The sequence below is a fragment of the Manis javanica genome, chromosome 6, assembly GCF_040802235.1.
Source record: "Manis javanica isolate MJ-LG chromosome 6, MJ_LKY, whole genome shotgun sequence".
Lineage (NCBI taxonomy): Eukaryota > Metazoa > Chordata > Mammalia > Pholidota > Manidae > Manis > Manis javanica.
Window position 1 is genome coordinate 94,768,894 of NC_133161.1, and position 22,470 is coordinate 94,791,363.

At 39.3% G+C, this 22,470-nt stretch overlaps 1 protein-coding gene across 7 annotated transcripts in view; it reads left to right on the forward strand.

The window, feature by feature from the left end:
- The window catches only part of SUGCT (succinyl-CoA:glutarate-CoA transferase), a 777,770-nt gene that overhangs the window by 657,793 nt on the left and 97,507 nt on the right, over positions 1-22,470 (forward strand). For 2 of the 7 annotated variants that reach the window (XM_073239068.1, XM_073239069.1), the window contains exon 14: positions 20,085-20,207. The exons of the other annotated variants lie outside the window; for them this stretch is intronic. In XM_073239068.1, coding sequence (XP_073095169.1) covers positions 20,085-20,207 — 123 coding nt within the window. The remainder of the gene's footprint in view (positions 1-20,084; positions 20,208-22,470) is intronic. 7 annotated transcript variants of the gene reach the window in all.

Genomic DNA, 22,470 nt, shown 5'->3' on the forward strand with positions numbered 1-22,470 from the left:
TAAACAGCTTTTCCTAGGTATGTTTCCTTTGTGAGATTTCTTTTTTTTAAATCAGGTCACTATGTTTTCGTTATCTTTTAATCTAAGTGTGAGCAATTTCAGTGATACATTATAGTAATGCTGGAGGCAGAATGACCAAATTGCTTAAGTGCTCGCCAGCCAGGAGCTGCACTAGGGGGCGCCCTCTTCCAGGAGTCCGGCTTTGCTGACGTTTAGGGAGAGCTGTGTGCCTGGGGCAGGACATTGCACCGGTAGGACTACCCCAGAAGGTCTTTAATCATTTCCTTGGGGGCCTTTGTTCTTCTCAAGGCTCTTCTGGTTACAAGAAACAGACATGCACTTAAGTTGCCTCACGTGGAGGAGAATTTATTGAAAGTTTGTGCGTGGGAGAAGCTGAATGACCAGCTTCGGAAAGGCAGAAGAAGCTGGGTCTCTGCATCGTTGTGCCCCTGCCTCACTCTCCCCTCGCTTTGCCATGTGGCTTCCTCTGAGCATTCATAGGCAGCACCCCCTCATAAATCCACCAGCACACACTTGAGCCATAGCGGCCACCCCAGCTCTCCTTCCTCTACTTGTTAGGTGTAGCACCCCCAGCGAACTAGTTCAGTGACTTAGCGTCCCAGCTCTCAGTTCCACACACAGAGAACTCGGGCCCACTTTGTCTTTCCAAGCCAACCCATCGATCACATGATTACACCGACTGAAATCCAAGGGTTGGCTGCTTGAGTCAAGGACCTATTGGTTTAATCAGCAGTGGACAGAGGCTGCAGAATCAGACTGTGCCCACCACGGCTGCCTCATCCAGCCTCTTCAGTGCACCCATGCTTCCAGTCCCTCCCAGTTCCACTTTTTCTTATTGCACTGGCTTGTTTCATAATGATCTGGGAATTCTGTCTGTCACCCAAAAGTGAGGTGAGGCTGCTCTGCACCCAGTAAGTGACCAGAAACTCATCAGAGCAGGTGATATAGGCTTGGAGGCTGAGGAAGCTGGGTTAGTATTGTGGACCAACTTGGTATAAAGCTTACGTTTTTCTTACCTTACCTTTCCAATTAGTGAAATATGATGTTAGTGGTAGCTTGGAATCAGACCTGAGAGCCTGGAAGTAAATTCTTTTCAGAAAAATATCTCTGTGGTGGGTATAAGATGAGGTTGAGAGACTGTGGGATTTTTAAGAGATTTACCACTCCATTGTTATTTCCTGGATGGCCTTTACCAAGTATAAATCAAGCCACGATTAGAGGCCATTTATTTGGCCTTTTCAGCCTCCTTCCAGCCACCTAAGAAATATCAGCACGGGCCTTGAACAGCACTCCCACCCCACAGCCTCGTGAAGAAGGGGTGGGCAGCATTCTGAGCAGTGACCTTGGAGACAAAGATGAAACAGGGTAGCTCAGAGATCAGAGATCCTGCTGGGTCCCTCCTGCTTGTTGTCTATGTTTATGCCTTTGCTCTTGAGAAATTCACCCAGTCTCTTTCCAGGCCTCAGTTTCCTCATCTGCAAAGTGGGACTAATGTGCCCTTGATGACCTCCAAGGACCACTGTGAAGTTTGCTTATTAATGATACTAAGAATGCTTGGAACTTATAAATATTTCCTAAGAAGAGCTGGTATCTTTCCTCTTGCTATAAGATTGGAGGAAGTATGCAGCCTCTCCTCTGTTCATCTGTAATTTAGTCAGCTTGTGTACAGACTGCATTGCATTAAACGCTGAACTCCAATCCTAGTGTTTAAACATATTAAATACAAAATATGAGTAGTATAAATTGTGTGAAACACTTTGGTCTTCTACTTGGAGGCCTAACAAGATCTCGATGCAGGGTCACCACAAACATTACACAGACGCTGCTAAGAGTAAGTGGAAGTCTTTGAAACGATGGCTAGAAAACAATCTTACAGAAAAAGCTGTAGAAGCCCATCACTAGGGGATTTATAAGTGGGCCAAGGAAAATTGAGGGCAACCAGTCTGCACTGCTCTTGGGTGGGCAAGGACTGGAGGTATTTGTTTATTTTATTTGCACATTAACTTTTATAATGCTATTCCTCTAGAGTATGAAAAAAAGCTTTACAGATAACAGACTCCAAATTTAAAAGTCTTCATTCCCCCAGCAGTTTTGCACGGGTTTGCTGCTATTGTTAATCAAAAAGAACATCCACCTATTTTTCCCTTTAGAACAGTAAAACTTTAAGACAAGGTAGGTTTCCATTCGTGTTTGGGGATATAGGACACCACCTCATGTCTTATATATCTAAGATCTCAGTTCTGGGTTTTCATTAATAAAAATACCACAAATGTCACATGATGGTTGTGAAGTGGGAGCAGATGCCACCATGGAACTGTGGAGAAGCAGGCCAGGATGAGTCCTGTCTTCCATCGCTGAACTGCAGCTCTCCTGGTTTTTGTTATCCACAGATTCTTTAAGTTTCTTTTCTTTCTTCCATCTTCCAAAAGGGGTCATTTGTTGCCCCATTACTTTTATGTGTATGTAGTGACTCACAGCCTCTGTGTGGCTGCAATTGCATTTCTCTGAAGTCTACTGGACATGGGTTGGGCAATGAGTGAATGTTTATGCCCTAAAGAAATGTGACACTCTTTGACCTTTAACTTTTAATGTCATGCTGTTTTCTGTTTGGTCTAGGCCTGTGTGTGGGTTTTTTTTTTGTTTGTTTTTTTACTGTAATAACCTGAGGTCTTTAATATTTTCCTCGGGGGCAAATCTCAAGAAGAAAGGAACTCTGTGAAGAGGGGTGGAAGCTCTTGGCAAGGGGAATTTGAAAATGGCCATGGTTTGTTGCAGTTTTCAAAAACTGTAAGCTGACACAGAGAAACCTCAGCGGTTACCCATGCCGGCTGATCCCTCTGTCCTCTGAGAAGAGGGGAGAGATTTATGGAATCCACAGGGGCTAGGGCCACATAACCCAGTTTGCGCTTAGAAGGCGCTAGCTCCTCAGTGCCAAGTAAATTTTGGAAATGATTCTCCTTTGCTGACAGTACCCTCATTACTGATTGTGTAGAGTAATTTATCAGGCATTTCTTAAAATAAACCGTTCATTTATACTAATAGGACTTGGCAGGAAGGAAGAATTGGCAGGACTTGGAGTTCCTAGTGTGGGTTTTTTCTTTTTCTCTTTCTTTTCTCTTTTTTATTTTCTTGTCTTTAAAAAATTTGAAAACACCAACATTGAAAAGTTTAAGTATTTTGAGGAAAGTTTTAGGGGCCAGCTTCAAGTTCACTAAAGCTTAAAGAATTACATGATAAATCTTCAAAATGGAAGAAAGGATGAAGGATTTCCAATGATGAAGTTCACCAAAAGAGAAAATAAGCACAATGCCACTGATTTTATCCTTCTGCTTTCTCCAGGCATTGGGTTCCCCGTGTTGATGACTTGATTACTTATTTTTGGTATCACAGGGCTTTTGAAGAAAGTTAATTTCACTTTTTCTTCACTGTGGACAGTTAGAGTCTCCCTCTCCTTGAGGTCTGTTATCAGCTGGCTGTTTCTCTCTAGTTATGCACGTAATGTATCAACGTTGTTTATATATACACGCAAGACAGTTATTCTCAAGGCTTTCTGCTTATCTGTGCATTCTTAGCCTTGGGCCTCTGACAATACATGTCCATCCTCCATTTCCTTGGAATTAAAAGGACACCAAGATTGATAACCTTTTCTCCTGAATAAAATGATAGCCTTGTAAATCATAATAAAACTTGAGTTACAATTGAATCTTCAGGCTGGGGAAAATGCTTCAGCCCTCCACCAGCGCTGGGGATCAGGGATGAGCAAGGCCTGAAGAGCCGACCTCTGGCGAAATGCTCCTGGATAAGAGATCTATGCCAGTGTCTGTACGTATGCACGTACCTATTACATAGACGTAGACTTATTACACATACACAAATCACAGACATATGTATGTGTGTACGTAAGTACATGTATCTCTTTTTTTATTTAAAATAATGAAGTGTGTAAGTGCAGAATGTGTTGAGTCTTAAGCATGCCAGTAGGTTGTGTGACTTTGGATCAAAAAGAAAAGAATAAGTGTTGTTTTCTGAGAATGAATGGAATCCTTTAACTGCAGGGGTCTATTAAAGATCGAATCAATATAAAGAGTAATGTGAACCAAGTGAAATTTATGATAATTGGTTAGCAGTTGTTTTCCTACCATTGAATTAGCAATTCTACCAACTTCTCAGCAAGACAATGTCCTTAGCTGACTTTTTAACATCAAATGGTAGTTATCTGTTGGTTTCCATCTTCTTGCTTTCAAAATATTAGAGCTTCTTATTTGTCTAAAACTCAACAGTTACATTGTTTTGTAATATTCCAACTTTTGCATAATCTATGTAATAAGGTTTATGTCTCCCCAAAACATGTTTGGAAGGAAATACATCAAAATGTGAATAATAATGTTATAATGTTAAGAATAATGATTCTTTCTGGGATGTAAGATTATGGGTAATTTTTAACTTCTTTATTTTACTTAGTATTTTTCTAAAGTTTTACAATATTACTTTAATATTCAGAAAAAGTATTTCTAGCAAAATAAGGAGAAAAGGCCTCTGCCTTATTTTGTAGAGGTACAGGATAAAGGAAGAGAATATTGTTTTGCCTTGAAGTTTAAAGGATGCTCATTATTTTTTCTCAGTGTTTATCATCAGGGTTTTACATGATCATATTATATCCTATATGTCCTTATTTTTTTAATATACATACTTTTAAAATGCACCTGCCTAATTCATCAGTGACTTCTTATACTGTAATTTTCTCAAACTTTAATTGTATGAAAAAACAGTATTTTTTTCTGTTTCTTTTATTTTTAGTAAAATAAGAAATAACAAACAGTATTTTTTTCCTTTATTTTCAGTTTTAGACTGCCTGTTAAGACAAGCATATGCAAAAATTTTGAGATGACAACACCAGTTCGTTTCTATTATCTGTGGTTTATGTTACATAGAAGTTTGATAGTAAATACGTAGACTTTGTAAGCTTCCTTCTTTTCTTAACCATAGATTTCAAACAGAATGTTTAGCAGAACTGCTCCTGCAGTCACCAAATTTAGATCACTACCTTTAGTTCCAAGATGAAGAACTGTCTTGAAACGTTTCAGGGCGACATGTTTCTGGAGTGGCACACAGATTCATTGAGTCTGAAAATAAAGAGAGAATCCAGAGGAAAAAAAAAAAAATCATTGTTGTCCAGGTTGAAAGCAGTGCCATGGGCCTCATTCCTTACCACTTTTCAAATTAAATCCATTTCATAAAAACGCCGATGTTCTTGTTCAGCAAAAGCAATAGGAGAATGGAAGAACACGGTTATTTCATTGTGAAGATCCTCTTTACAGAAGCTTGTTCAATATACTCAGGAAACTTCCCTTTACTCCCTTACTTAGTCTTTCTAACCACAGGTTGCCTTGTCTTTCCCTGCAGTGCCTCTGCGGGAAGGGGACTCAGAGTGCCAAGCTGAGGGAGGGGATCCCTGCCCGTGTGGAGCCCTGCCTATGGGGAGCTGTGTGGTTGTGATATTGTGCAGGACGTTGGGGTTCAGCTGCTTCTGTGCTGAGGCAAGTTCATCTTGAGCACAGGTTTCTTCCTGGTATCACCAGTTCATCAGCCCTCCAGCCAGAAATTGGAATGGAGCTTCTGTCCTTTGTTAAAAACTCTGGGTGGGAATGACATTCTGAATCTTGCCATGTGGAGGCCAGCTGGTCCTGGGAAGAGGACATCAGGCCACCTTGTTGGCAGAGTTGTTTTAGTCCCTGGGATCTCGAGGGGATCACCCCTTTTGGAGGGAATCCCATATGGAATGAGGTAGGGCCCACAGGCCAGCCAGCTTTGACAGAGTCAGAAAGCTTTTCCTAATTAGCTTGCCTGTGTATATAATGTTCTCCTTATTTCCCTTTTGTTCTTTAGTATTTGGTAAAGACAAGTTTCTGAAAGGTTCAGCCCATTTCAACTGAAACTAATGGGCAAGACCAGCTGGTCCATGTTTGTGTCAGGGTGCTAAAGGGAGAGCCAGGCGGGGCCCCCTGGAGTGGGTAAGGAACAGAGGTGAGAGCTCCAACTGGGGAGCAGGATGCAGGAGGGAAGAGGTGTGTGTTCCGACTCCCCTTGCCGGCCAGTAGATTCTCTGTCCAGCGCTAAATTCTGAAGGTCCCTAACCACTATTAAGGGAATAGCTCCTTGGTGAATTATTGAGAGAATGTACCAGTGCTGATGTGGCTATGACTGAATGCCTGCATTTTCAGGCCAGGCATGCTAGATTTGCTCTCACTTTTTGAAATTCTCAGAGATTTCTTAGTTATTTGAACTGGATTGCTATGATTTCCTCAGCCAGGAAGTGTTAGGCCCATATAAAATTGATACTTACCCTTTAAGTTCATACAAAACTAATGTGCACCCAAAAGCCAGTGAGATTCGAAGCTTGAAAGGGCAATGGTGTCTTTATCATTTTTGATTCCTCAGTGCTGAGCATGGTGTGTGATTCAACCACTCCCTGTTGAATGAACGTGTATTAAATTAGTGTGTGGAGAAAGGCTTTTTCCAAGGTCCAGAGATTTCTATTCTTGCTATCGAACTTCTGAGTTTAGCAGCATAACCTGGTAGGTTGGTATTCGCCACATGGTTTGAGCCTGTTTTCAGAGCAAATGGACGCAACGAGTTTAGAGCAGTTGTGGGAGAGGGAGATCCCAGAACTTTGTGAACCATTCTTTCTGCTCCACTCGTCAGCAAATCTTTGTTGTTATCTGAGACCTAAGCTCCTCTGATGGTGTGTCTCAGGGACAGGGCTGACAGCATTCTTCCCAGTCTCCATTTCAGTGTTTGAAGAGGACCATCCTCTTCACATAGCTATTTCTAACACTTTTATTATCATTTACATCCCATATTCCTGTAGATTACATTCAGAGCACTAGCTTCACTTGCTTCTGGGTGGAACTCTCCTAGATTAGTCCCTTTTAATACCCTGCTAATTCCTGATCTCTTGGGCCAGAGAGTTTCTCTTCTTTGACTTCTGTCTAGTTCATCTTTTCTATAGGAAGGACTGGGGAAGAAAATACATTTAAAACAATTTTGAATGCACTGCTAAAGTGACTTCAAATTCCTCAATAATTGTTGGCCCATAGCTGCCAGGTTTCAGTCTGTCAAGCCCTGCCATCACGATTCTCCCCCGTCGTCCCCTGACTTGATACATCTTACATCATCTACATGAATTTTATCAACTAAAAACTGCCTTTTAAAGTGAACCAGAAGGTATACAAAATTGGTATCAATTATTCTTCCATAAGGAAGCATAAACTGCAGGGTTGTCTCTTCCTAGAGAAGAGAACTGTTCTCAGATTGAGTCAGTCTGACTACCTGTTTTCACTCATTCTTCATGGATCGGAACCATGACTAAAGTCGCCCCAGAAAATGAGTTCTGACTATTGGGCAGCCTTCCTGTATCTCGTGACCCATGCCTTACTGTAGCTTCCACTGTGCCAGTTTTACTAATCTCTTTAAAAGACTCAGTCCTAGTTGTACAGTATGCATTTGATATTGAGATTTCTTTAGATACTGTTAGTAACTAGAAACCTGAGGTAGATCCAAGAAAAGCCTCCATGGCTTGGTCACAATAGCTGAGGACTATAATATATTATAAGCACATTTCCTTTCATCTGTAACATGTACACCATTTCCAAAGTAGCATATGAAGAAAAGAGACTTAAGGCATTAAAAACTGCACCCAGGATCCTCTAAACTGGTTGGTTTCAGTGAAAAAATGTGAGGGCACAGATCTTGCCACTGTATTATAGTTTAGGAAAGTCATCAATTACACTTCTGTTTGTAATTTAGTTCAAAGGAAAATAATCTTAGCTGAATTAATGCCTTGAATCTCCCTATAGAAAGCAAATAAGTAAAATATTGATTAAGGCTGTAGTACACACAAACATAAAATTCTTATATGTTCTTGCGAAATTTGAGCACGTGATCTCAGACACACATAATGGTGATAACATACTGTGAATATTATACTTACAGTGAATAATAGAAAAATAAAGATGACCACTGTTAATGAATTTGTAATGGTTATCTCCTATCAGACATGTGTTATAAAGTGTTCTTGGTGTATCCAGCATAACATTTTTGATTAGCAAGAGAAACTTGTTATTTCAGCTGTGAGGTTGGCCTTAGCAGAAGTTATTTTGCTTAACCCAGCAATTATGTCTTATTTTAATTATGTTAATGAAAGGCAAAGATATTCATAGCTTAGAAATTAAAATGAGGTTCATTAGCAGAAACAATTCTGAATATTTCTGCTAATTATATTGTTGCCTATCATCAAATAAATGAAAGAGCTGTGCCAAACAATTCTCTATGGAAATAAACAAGAGGAAAATATAATTAATTCCTATAATAAAGGGAGAAAATGGAATATACATGGCTCAGGTGTATACAGGAGTGGTGTTCAAAATAGTTACAAACAGCTAACCTCTGGCCATCACCAAAAATGATAGGATCCGTGCAATGCAGTAGATGGTGCATCCTAACCAGCTGCCAGCCCTTCCTATTTTGGGTCTTTAGAAAGTTCAAGGGGATCCCAGGGGGGGCAGGAGGATGGAGGGCAGCAATTACTTAGTAATTAATATATTGATATTTTAGTAACCAGTGTGGCTATGCCAGTGCACACAGCATCAGCCACAGGAAATACCTAATAATCCATTAGGAACCATTTGTTCCGTTCCCAATAAGTTTTACAAATGGATTCTGTCCTGACTCTGTGGTCTTCACTGTCAGAATTAATTGGTGAGCCCAGGGCAGGTACAGAAGAAGAGAATGCCAAGGGAAGTGCTATATAAAAACCCGTGTGTGCTATCTGAGAGCTCCATTGCTGGAAATAGGAAGAGTAGCTCTAGTATATCAACCCTTCCAGCAAGGACACTGAGAAAAACTGGATACTTTCTTGAAATCTGTTTGAAAGCAGTGAGGAACTACCAAGAAAGCTAGGACTTCAGAGGCCAAATTCCAAAGAGAAGGGAAACACGTTGAAGACAGCCCTATCCGTCCCTCCACTCCCCGCTATGTAGAACAGTACCACATCTTGAAACCCAGCCTAGAGACCGACTAGCAAGTGGTGAGGTAGAGCATGCACCAGTTCTGCTGGGTTTGGGTCTAGGGGCACTTACGGCAGCCAGGACTGAAGGGGCCAAGGTCTCCAACAAAAGTGGATATTAGAGATGAAAATAAGAAGACTCCAAAAGATGGAGAAATTAATAAGGCAAACCAGCTAGAGATATTTGGACCTATGGATTGACATGGTATGAGTTTCCTGGGGTTTCTTTTTGCCACATATGCCCCAAATTGGGTGTTGGAGAAGCTGGCAACCAAGAAATTCAAGACAGAAAACAAAAGGAAGCCCTAAGAAATGCCTGTTGTGTGTTGTCTCTTTTCAAAGGACCAGGAAAGGTGCAAGCTAAAATGACAGAGACTGTTAGATAACACCTCCCTACTTCAGTCAAACACCACAGGGAATGACTACAGCCTCATCCCCACCTCTGTCAGCAAATAAAACAGGAGGATCCTAGCCTTTGCCCTTGCCCAGCTAAAATGAGAGCCCCCTGCACTACCAACACCCACCCACGCTGGCATGGTCTCAGAGAAAACCACATGGGGAGCCAGGAGCCAGCTGTAATGAGAACAACCCCATGGTGGAGTGGAGACCCTTGGGGACAGTGGACTTCCAGTCTAACTCCTGCCCCATGGTAACAAGGCCCTCATCCCCATCTATGCTGTAGCTGTCAGAGGATGCCCAGTGGAAAGCCTAGACTTTCATAACCTTCTAGTAGTGGCAAGCCACTTACCCTACCTGCTGTCTCAGTGGGAGTCATGCAGGTAGGAATAACCAGATGCTCCTTTCCCATTACCAGACTGGTGTCTTCAGAGGCTTAGTGGGGAATCTGAACACTCACCCTGCCCCGTAATACATGCATACCTTGTTTTATTGCAATCTGCTTTATTGCACTTTGCAGATACTGTGTTTATTATAAATGGAAGGTTCAAGACTTCAGTAGGGGAGGTAACTACAGATGTGGAAGTAGCAAGAAAACTGAAATTAGAGGCAAAGCCTCAAGATGTGACTGATTTGCTGCAATCTCACGGTCAAATTTGAATGTAAAAGTAGTTGCCTCTTATGGATGAGTAAAGAAAATGGTTTCTTGAGATAGAATTTACTCCTGGTGAAGATGCTATCAAGGTTGTTGAAATGACAACAAAGGATTTAGAATATTACATGAATTTGGTTGATAAACAAGCAGCAGGTTTGGAGAAGACTGAGTCCAATTTTGAAAGAAGTTCTACTGTGTACAAAATGCTATCAAACAATGTCACATGCTACAGAGAAACTGTTTGTGAAAGGAAGAGTCAATCAATGCAGGAAACTTCATTCTTGTCTTATTTTAAGAAATTGCCACAGCCACCCTATGGTTTCTTTCATCAACCACCATGCTAATCAGTCAGCAACTATCAACGTAAGGCAAGACTCTCCACTAGCAAAAAGATTACAGTTTGCTACAAGCTCGGATAACGGTTAGCATTTTTTTAGCAATAAAGTATTTTTAATTAAGGTATGTACATTAGTTTTTCAGATATAATGCTATTGCATACTAAATAGACTATATCATAGTGTAAACATAACTTTTATATGCACTGAGGAATCAAAAGATTCATTTGGCTCAGTTTATTGCAATATCCACTTTATTGTGGTGATCTAGAACTGACCCTCCAATATCTCTGATTCTCTGAAGTATGCCTGTATTGAGGAATTCAGCCACCACCACTACCATGGGGCGTGAATGGGGACTGAGCAGGGAGCCTGAATTTTCCACCACACCTCGTAGTACTGAGGCAGCCCTCCCTTTCCCCTGCTAGCACAGAGTCAGAAGACTCCCGCTAAACTGGATTTAAATAAATTACCGAGTCTCATAATACCCAGGATGTCTAGGACATAATTGAAAATCATTCTCCATACCAAGAACCAGGAAAATTTCAACTTGAATGAGAAAAGGCAATCAACTGATGTCAACACTGAGAATGCACAGATACTGGAATTATATGAGAAAGAATTTAAAGCAGCGATCATAAAAATGCTTTAGCAAGGAATTACAAACACATTTGAAACAAAGGAAAAGGTAAATAATCTTATCAGTGAAACAGATAAGAAATAGAACTATATAGTAGGATCACATGGAAGTGATAGTACATGTTGAGCCTATAAAGTCTCCATTCTCTTCAGATGGATCTCTGTGTGGGCTAGGGCATACATTTAAAGTTCAGACATTTCTCAAGTTTGTCTTAACTTTTACTATCCACTTGGCCCTCTCATGTCTTTTCTTCCTCATGAGAGTTCAGATAGGGCTGCTACCGCTCACCCTAACCCCTCAGCCACACCTAACCATCACCCAGTCCTAACTCTAACCCACTCCATAACTTCATCCTAAACCTAAACCTAACCCTTACCCTACCTGTACCACCCCTCATCATCACCCACACCTCACCATAACCCTAAATCTCAATCTCCCACTTACCCTGACATTAAAGCCAGACCCTAACTCTGACTGTAACCCTATCCTCCCCATACACCTAACCCTAACCCTCTCACCCCTCACCCTCATACTCACCTTTACCCACACCTAACCATAACCCAATCCCTACACCCAACCCAAACACTGACACTGAATCCTAAACCTAACTCTCTCCATAACCATATCCTCACCCTACACATATCGCTAACCCTAACTCTAATCCTATCCATTAGTCCATAAACCTCACCCTCACCTTCATTCTCATGGAACCATAACCATTAACCTAATTCTCATGCCATCCCTCAGCCTAAAGCCAAATTTTAACTCTAACCCACACTATCACTTCAACCTAACCTATGGAAACATGACTTTATTTATTGCATTTTCCTAGCCAGAGTTTAGTGCAGGATTAGGCACATAACCAGTTCAAGATAATGAGAAAATTCTGTAATTCTTGCTGGAATTATTGAGAAAGGTATCTCTTTCTCAGCTGGATTTGCTCAACTGTTAGAATGTAAGCAGAGGCTCTCAGTTGCCATATTTGATACCACTTGGTGGGTGTCTGCTTGAGGTGAGTCAAGAGAAAGGAAAGAAGATACAGTGAGAGTTAGGGTCCTGGTGATATGGTTTGATCACCTAGATCTACCAGGACTTTGTTGAGTTAGGTTGCTTCTTAAAAGGCCCCAAGAAATAGAGAACCCTAAAGAGAAAAGCCTGTTTTACATTACCATCTATGGATTAAAATATGGAAAGGAGCTGATTTTTATTGTGGACTTACTTTGTTTTCAAAGCACTCTTCTAGGTTTTTTGCCCATCAACTCATCTAATCCTCATAAAACTCAATGTGATGAATGCAATTACCACATCTAAGAAGTGAATAAAGAAGGAAGCCCAGAGAGATTAAGAAATGTGCTCAACTTCCCTTCACTAGTACGTGCTAGAAGGAAAATTCAAAGTCTGAAACGGCTGATCGCATAGACTGCCTTAAATCAAAATTTGTACATATATGAGGAAGATAAAAATGTTTCACAAATAATTTCTCCATCACTGAATTTTCACTGCTGTAGTACAAATTTTATATGTACATATATGTTAGCATGAAAAAAATAGCAGTGAGCCAACAACAAGGAGGAGAGTTTTATTAAGATACCCTTTCTCTGCAGTTCTAATTCAGATTTAAAGAATGATTCTAGTGGATAATAGAATAACAGGAATGGATTATAGAAATTATTTGCGGACAAATAAAATTAATTTCAAAGCAATAGGGAAGTAATTTAAAAATATTGTCACCAAATGTTTACTTATGTCTCCATAATCATTTAAACTCTGATCACTTTACCTTGGAAAAATAGAAATTTGTGGTATTATTGGTGATTTTTTAAGGAAGGGACACTTTAACTTATAAAGCAATGAATGAATTTTTCAGGGTGATCCATTTTGGATATAGTATTGTATTCTGTCCTTAGACAATGACTGATGTTCATTATTTCCATCTGTACGCAATGAGTTAAACTGCCGTTTTTGGTGCATTCCTTTTATTTGCTAGTCAAAGAATACTACAAATGATCGAAAGGATTTGTAAAATGAGGTGGCGAGATTTGTTCTTATTTGCTTCCAGCTGAAAGCATAATACACTTAATGCTTCCAGGATATGGAGGAGCTAACAGATGTCAAAAGAGCAGAGAAAGCTATTTTGCTAAGACTGTTCAAAAGCCAAACAACAATCTTTCCTTTTACAAAATTTGTAAACTTTATTTGTCAGACATTAATTATATTTGACAGAAAATGCATTTGCTGTTTACATAAAATGTATCTTTTTCCTTTTCAATTAAGAAAGTAAAGTTGTTATGATGAAGGTAAGACCACTGGATTAAAATTAGTGTAACTTAAGTTTGTCTTCATCAAATAACTATTATGGTAAACTTTATCTTTGTAACTCTTTCCTGTCCATACAATGTAGACAAATGTTTTTGCTTAACGGTGAAAACAAAATAATTAAAAATCAGAGAATGTTTTCACTTGCTATTTTGTTTAACCAGCTTTCTAACTGATCTGAGATTCCAGGAACTGCCTGTTTAATGCTGGATATTTTTTGTGGATTTGCTTTCGTGATCAGAGGTCTGTAAGGCTTGCTAACTGGGTCAAATTGGTATGCTTGAAAGACTAAGCATAATGTTGCACGTTAGACTTTTAAGAGCAAGATGGTAGTTTGAAGGAATAAATTGCTTATTTCTGTTTCCATAGGCCCCATGTAAACAAACAGTAGAATGGTTGGCAAGGTTTTGCAATCAAGGCCAGTGTTTAATAAAGGCAGGAAGGAATAAAAAATGGAAATATTATTCCTGGATTTATATTTTGTCTTACCTCTGTCCAAATTTTTAGTGTTAAAACAATCCAAAAATATATATATAAGATCTTACCTGGGTTGCCATCTTGCTCTTATAAACATGTTACTTTAACAAACTGGTTTGTTTCTGACAGATGCTCCCTTTGAAATTAATCAAGAATTACTATGAATATAGCAGCTCTTTGGCCTTACACACATCTGTCTGATTTCCCTCTTTTGTTGGCCTTGCTTCCCTTTTTTCTGGAGAACTCCTCCCGCACATGGAGTTCAAACAACCATTTTGCCCCTTTGGCCATAACTGGCTGGTCAAAGCTTGACCTAAGGTAAGTGAATATGAGGCATCACCACAGAAATTTTGTAATTGTAATGGAAGAAAGAGTTCCTATCTGGTGGCTGAGGCTGTGTTGATTTAATTTTAAAAATGTCACATTAAATCTTTACATCTGTCTTAAGATACATCTTGACTTTGGAAATATGAGCATGTGCTTGTATCTTAGAATAGAAAGGAACAGTGTATATTTAAAAAGTTTTAATCTGAAACAGGGCTAGAGTGGTTAGCCAAGGAGTTTTACAGAGGCAGTGTCATCTGTGCACATCCCAGTCCCATCCAAGTACTGTCAGCCCCATCATCAGGAGGCTCCTCACGACCTCATCCACAGGGCTGGTTGCTGTCAACAGCCCTGCATATTCCAGTCTCGTGCTAAAACCATCCCTATGGTGGCAAGGGTATGTCAATGGATCTTCAGTATATCTAATGCCCCTTATTCTGATTCCATGTTCACCAGCAACCTATTAATTCCCAAGAAGATGATATGCTGATGGATTATACTTGATTTAATGTAGCTATTTGGTCCATGTGACAATGGCTGCTGATACAAATAGTTAAAGTCTCTTCTTGCAATTATTTTTCCATGTAGTTGACTATTGGTCAAGAAGAGGTCAATCATGGAAACATGAATATTTGTGCTTCATGTGACAGCTATATACATTAAGGAGAGGCATTCTGTTTTCCATTTCAGTCTTAAAGTCAGTTTGATTTTGAGGGTTTCAGCTTTCATCGTACTGAGAGATGAGAAGAACCAAGTTCTGCGTCTTAAAAATCACATAGAGAGTTTTTCAAAAGGACAGATTCCTGTTCTTGAGATGCTGATTCAGTAACTTGGGCATAGTATAACTATTCACATTTTTAAAAACACTCCCCAGGTGGTTATAATGCACAGCCATGTTTGGGAACCACTGTTTTAGACTCTATCTCCATACAACATTCAGATGTGCCTTTTTTAAACTGATTTTTTTAAGCCATAATTAGATTTTCTGAGTTGCTACATTTGTCTGGATTATACTCATAAATTTGGCTCTAAGGTGGAATTTCTTGTTGAGTAATCACAGTACACATTTCTGAGTTTATAGAAGAGGTTAGGGGGTGGGGGTGGCAACAAAAATGTGAAGTAACAGTGGCATCTTCGATGTGGTAAATAGGCAGCAAGCTCACTACCCCCTTTCCTAGAGACTTCAGTTCAGAAATGATTAATGATGGCTCTACCTTTAAGGTCGATGATATCTTTTCTCTAGTTAGTCACTTAATTCATTAGTTTTTTATCCTTTTTTCTTTGTTTCCATAATGATAGACTATTAGTGAGACAATTTGCATTGAGTAGTGACATCTATACCTTTGGCTTCATTTTTGCTGTTGAAGTCTCAGTTTTCTAACTAATTTTGTTCATTTGTGGATTATCTTCTCTCCTTCTCTTTCTATTGCTCAATATAAACTTTTCTCTTGGATACATTTTCTCCCAATTTCAATTTTACTGAGATGTGTCTGGGAATGGATTTATTGATACTTTTTATTAATTGACTTGGAATTTGTTAGTCCTCCTGAATCTGAGAATTCATGTCTTTCATCAAGACTGGAGAGTTCTTCAAATGTTGACTCTATTTTCTCCTTCTGGGATTCCAGTTAGATACGTGTTTAACTTAAAATGTTATCTTTCATATCTTTCCACTTCTCTTCCATATTTTTTAACTCTTTGCTCCTGTTGCATGCTGAGTAGCATCTCCAGTTCCATTTGCAGTTGATTGAATGTCTCTTCAGCTGTGGCTAATCTAATGTCTACTCTTTTCATTGAGTTTTTAATTTAATGATTTTATTTTCATTTCTAAAAGCTATGCTTTCAAGTATTTCTAATTATTTTTCCAGACTTCCATTTTTTTCTTGTAACTTTGATTCCTCCTTTTGTTTCTTTGAATATACTTATATGTTTGGATCTGATAATCTAATATCTGAAATATTTGGATATTTTATTCTTTGTTTTGCTCTATTTCATGGTGACTTATTTCCAGGTATGCTTTATTACATGTATTACATTCATTGAACCTTTATCTGTCAGAATTTTTTGAGGCTTACATTGAGAGCGCATTCCTTTGTGTCTATGGACACTTTGAACATCTATGACACTTCAAACCTAATGACTCTTTATGTTTCACCTTAGAGATTTTGTGACCACCAAAATGGTATAAATTAGAGTCCTAAATATGAGGACTAACTTGTGGTTATATATTCTCAAGGAAATTATTTTATCAATCTTCATTCGAATCAGAGTGAGACATAGAATTTTTCTCATCATTGTGCCATGGGAGGTGGATTTTATTTCCAGTTTACCGTATCACTGAGGTTATAACATTTTTTGGGGGGGGTCTCCACATTGTGGGGAGAATCTCAAATATGACTTCTTTTTTGTACAACCCTTAGGCTATGTCTTCTAATTTCCATGCAGTCATTTATACCGTAACTGTTAAGTTTTTAAACATTGATAGATGCTCTCATGGCAGCTGTTGGCTTCAGGATGCACTTAATTAGATTTTTGTGATTTTCTAGGTCTGTTGGGTCCTCCCAAACTCCTCCCAGCACTCACCACCACCCAAAGATTTCTTTTACTTTCTTGTTAACTCCACCATATATTTAAAATATTTTCAAAATATATCCTAACATTTTTAAATGTCTTGGACTAAGAGGATTTTTCATGATAGTTGATCTACTGTATTTCCATAAACAGAAGTTCCATGTTCTTCTAAAAAATTAAATAATAAAAAATTTTAATTCTCCAATTCTCATTTCATGCTACAGACATTTTGAATAATCAAACTATATGGAAGTTTATAGCGATCTTAATATACATCTTTTCCAATACCATCCTATTTTTTGTTCTAAGAGTAAACATCAACTTAGAGTAGCACTTCCCAGTGTGAGTTCCACACAACACTAATTTATAGTTTACATGGTCAATAAGCTTGGGAAACACTAGGTTAAACAAAATTGCAGATTCTCTTGTTAAAGAAATTGTGTGGGGAGCAATATACCTGTATATCTTTGAGAGTGGGATGATAACTCAAGACAGGTACCCTTCCCTGAGGTACACTTGAGGAAAGCTGGCATAGATCTAAAAATGAATTCCCTGAGGCCATGATGACAGTTAGCAGCAGATCCAAGACTGGAAACTGAGTTCTAACTCTCTCTTCCTCTTTATCATCACAATGACACATCTTACAAATAGCTCCTTGTAAAACTAGTTCCAGTGGTACCCCATCTGCAAAATGAAATGTGTATGGAGCCCACCTTCTTACTCTAAATGAAAGTTGACTTCTCTCCTAAGAACAGTTAAATGGGAATGCTCCAGAAGTTCTTCAAGGAAATAAAATCCGAAGCAGAAAAGAAGAGGTTCCAGATCTTGACCTGAAGTAGAAAATCGACGTATTCATAGGGCTTCAACACAAATCAATGTGGAGATACAGTAATCTTCTCTGATTTTTTAGAGGTTTGTGCTCTCCTGAAAGTCATAGTTTTTAGTTGGCAGAGAACAAATTCCCAAGAACAAGTTGTGACAGCAAATTTTTTTAAAAACTACTTTTGGATTTCAACCAGCAGAATGTGCAGTTTCTGTTAGTAAATTCTTCCCCCATTACCCAGAAAGTGGACTGTGGGAACCTGGGAAGGTGAAGTGCAATGTTATTTACATTTTTGTGCCAAAAAGTTATGAAGTGAAATAGTCGAACATGCGGAGTGAGTGCAGCTTATGAAAATTAATAGGAACACTTTGAATATGTGATATTTTACTTGAAACGATATAAATGAAGAGTTCTGTCCAGGTACTCTTTGACCTCTTTTAAATGTTTCTTTCTTTTTTTTTTTTAACACTCTCTGTTGTTTATAAGAACCCCTTTGGAGCCTAGACCTCCAAGTTCTTTCCTTTTAGAATTTCCTTTTCTCTGTTTGTCTGTGTGCAACAGATGCTTTTCAGGGAAAAAGCACAGAGCCTTGAGTCTACTACGTAATCAGTTAACCATGTCTAATAGCATTGAAATAGGACAGCAAGGGTGAATATCCAAGGGTTGGTGTCCCATTTAGTCATCAATCTTTGAAAACAAGTAAATATATGCAAAGATATAGAAAGGGGATGAGAACATTAGAGATTATCTAAGGAGAGAATTTCTAATTGAAGGCTAACGTGTGACCTAAGCATTTCTGAGATGGTGCCTTGTAAGATGGCAACTTGGTAGAATTTGCACTAAGAAGTGGCATATTATGGAGAGTTCATAATAATGAGAAAACAGAAGAGAAAAGGAAGAAGAAGTATTGAATTTTTATTCCCTGTTAAGTACCAGGTTAAGTACTGGATACATATTATTTTATATTATTTTTGTATCTCAAAGCCAGAAGGCAGTGTCTATTATCATCTCTGTTTTACAGATGACACTTAGAGTGCTAACAAGCTAAAGTAACTTGTTCTCTTACATCATAAGTGATAGATTGAGACTATGAACCCAATTTTCTTCTGCCACCACATCCCTGGTCTTAATTACTAAGCTGTCTTGCCAGAGGTATGGCTATAGGTTATGGCATTTTTTTATCTCTGCCATTTTGGAAGTAAGATTTGATTTTATGACATGAATCTAAACCAGTGAAATTCTGGGGCCAACTGTTAAGCCTAGTGGTATGGGCATGAGCAAAGTGCTGAGAAAGAGGATGATGGTAAGTGGGGGTCAGCAATGGATAAGCCTATGTATGGCTGGTCCCTGGGGACAAGTCAGGGGCACCCTGGTTGCTGAATGTCCAAAGAGCAAGGCAGGGTAGAGTTAGAGTTGACTGCTTATGAACAAAGTAGTTAATGGATCAGGACATTTCTGAAAAAGCATTTTCTAGTGGTCATGACCAGGTTTCCTCAATCTGGGCATACCGAAGGGGCTCATTTAGGCGTTGTGATAACTTTTCACACGTCTAATGGACATGAGGAGAATAGATGATGCACAGTTTAATTCCATGCATCTTAGGTTACGGTTTATGAACTAGCACAACATGAACTCATTTTTTAAACCATAAAACTGACCTTTGTTATCAGTATTTAACTTAAAGAACACAGCACTTCATAGTTACAATAATAGCTCAAGTTGCATTTTTACTTCACACAAAAAACTGCATCTGAGGCAGGTCCTTATAAACCAATCTTTCCTTTGGAAAATGTGGTTACTCTCTTCACAATACACAGCTCAGTTATTCCAGTTTCCAACTCAGAATCTCTCAGACTGCATTGGTTATCTAGCCTCTGAAGTCCTTTCCTCCTCTTTTATTTACTCTCTGAATTATTGGCCCCATCAGTTTCCATAGCTGGAAACTTACATTCAACCCTAGGCTGCTTCTTCCTCATCCTACCCATCCTTCTGGCCAAAAGAACCCTCAGTTCCAATACATGTATAGCTCTCAAATGTATCCCTTCCTCTTCATTCCTAAATTCACCATCCTATCCACCTTATAGGCCAATGAGCTTTTTCATGTCCATTATTTGGGTCAGGCACTGATTCTCAGCCCAGTTGACTGTTGTCAGGCTTATAGAATCTCATGAGCAAAAGCATGGAACACAAGAGGAATGGGCAGGGGCTGCTTTGCTTAGAAGGGGCAATGCAAGGGATGGGTGCTTTTAGGATTTGGGGCTTCTCAGTATTAGACTCACACCCTGTATGGCCTTTGCATACAGGCTAGAATCCAACTTCTGTAGCTTGGAATACAAAGACTCCACAACTGGGACGCCATCCTTTCCCTAACTCTTAAACTCATGTCTTTATGTGCTGGCTACTCAGACATATTTGCAGTATCATACAGTTTCATGGTTTCATGTCATTTCCTCTGCTTGAAGTGTGCACCCTTGTCATGTCCACCAGAAGAGCTCTAATCCCTCCTACAGAATATGAAGATCAGCAACTTGATGGAATCCTCTGCCACACACAGATTCTCCAAGCTGCTCTACACCCCTATTCAGGTACATTTCTTAGCATTTATCACACTATGTCATAATACTACTTTGCTATTATGTATTTCCCTCTACCCAGATACCTTCTTGAATGCAGACCCAAATTTCACTTATATTTTGTTCCCAGCCCCTTGCATAAGGCCTGGATCAATAAATGCATATTTTGGATGAATGATTGTGCTAGGATTAATTGGTTATGACAAAGAAATGACTCTGGCCTTTTTGATTCAAATTCTGTCATTTTTTTTGCGGTGGATTTTTGTGAGATATTTTGAGAACTGTATAGATGAATAAATATAAATAAAAGCAAAAGCGGTGTTTTGGATTGCTAAGTTAGAACATCAAGATGTTGAAAAGATATAGGAAATGTTTTTGAGTTAATAGTTGCAGAAAATAGAATTCATTGCTCGCTGATGTAGCTTTAATCAAGATAAGAAGTGAACTTCAACCCACTTTGGTGTATCCTAGTGCTACTGGGTGGTATTTCAAAGTATACTGGTGTCTTGGATTTTGAATGAAAATATCTTGTTTTCTTTAATGCTCTAAGGTTCAAGTACTACCACTTATTTTTTCTGTGTCCTTCATGCCTTGTGCATGCTCCTTAACCTCTCTGAACAACATAATCCTTACCCTGAAGTGTAGGAAATTATCTCCCATAATTATCATAAGGGTCCAAGGACATAAAACACCTAAGATCCTGAAATACTGGCTACCATAGTTAGCACTCGTAATAAATGTTGATTCCTTTCTCTTTTTTTTGTTGGATGGACTCTACCTCAAAATTGTCGGTTCACAAGTACACAATGACTTCTTTCTTTACTGCAAGGTGAACCATCCTACACCATTGTAAATACCTGCAGATCTTTGTTAGAGGAAGATTGTAGAGGATTGTAAAGGAAGATTCATCCATGGATGAACAGCTTTGTTTTGTTGGAGGCTGAGGAAACTCATAGCCACTTTGGGCAAAGGGACTTCTTTGAGGCAGAATGGATTCTGGGCCCCAGCACATCTCCACTCACATCTGAAAGCCCTGACAGACTTCTCCCATGCCTCTCCCATGAGTGGAGCCTGGAGCCAACCCCTCCTACTGTGCACTGGGAGGCCCTTTGCACCCACTAACATTGGTCCTCTTATTTATCCACACACTCAAACCAACACGGGTTTTTTTTTTAAATGAACATCAAGGTTATTGCAAAATTTTGATAGTTTTGCTTAGGAATAGCATGCTACTTTTGAGACTTTCTGAAGAAAGCATATTAAAAATATCCTGTATGTTTTGTTTGAAAAATTGACGGAAGTATGTTTCTTATAAAGCAAATTACCCAAACAACCAGAAGAAAAGACAGAGTAAAGGGATAGACAAGGGTTGGTTGGTTAATGGTTGACATGTGAAACCCTTTACTGTTCATAAAATATTTAGGTTATTTGAGCTAAGGAGGAAATTGCTAAGGATTAGGTTTACAGCCCTTGACCACGTCTCAGAAGTGCTACTCTGTAAAACTTGTCAAAAGACAAAAAAAAAAAAAAAAAAAAGCAAGCAAGCAAGCAATCCCATTAGGAAGTCTGGGCTTTGCATCCTGTCGTTTATTAAATTTGTCAGTTGAAGCAGTGAGGATTATGGCAGTAGATTTATTAATTTTTCAGAAGCCCTACCCTTGGCACCAGTCTGGAAAATGTGGTGAAGGAAGTTTGTGAAACAAGCAAAATGCTAAATACCTGCCGGGAAAAAAGTCATCATCGTAGCAAGCCTGTCACAGACCAAGACAGGTGACCAATTTCAGAAGGGCTCTCTTCCTGAAAATCAGCAAGATTTTATTCAGAATCTTTTTGTAGAAAGGAAAATTCTTTCCCAGCACAAGTGATATGGTGGCTCCAGTAACTCTGGGCCTGGAAAATGACTCTGTGCTCCAGGCAAACATTTGTTTTCATTTCTGACATTCAAGAGTCATTGTCGTGAATGCCCAAAGATTCATTCTTGCTTATCCAGCCAAAAGGCAGGGCTCAGCTCTCTTCTCTTCACATAGGATGGGTGCTGCAGTGCTCAGGGTGGCTCCCGCTGGTGGTCCCTGCCTGGGGCGATGGGGTAGCCTTGTCTGAGAGTGGCTGTGGTCAGGGGCAGACCTGGGATGGGCTGGGGAGTTGTACTTGGGACCTTTTAAGGTCTTTGCTGTTCATGCTGAATACCATAGAAACAAGGTTTCTGTTTTCTCTGTCACTGCTCACCATAAACCCAAGTTTCTCTACCTAGGAAGGTATAAAAGGTATACAGAAG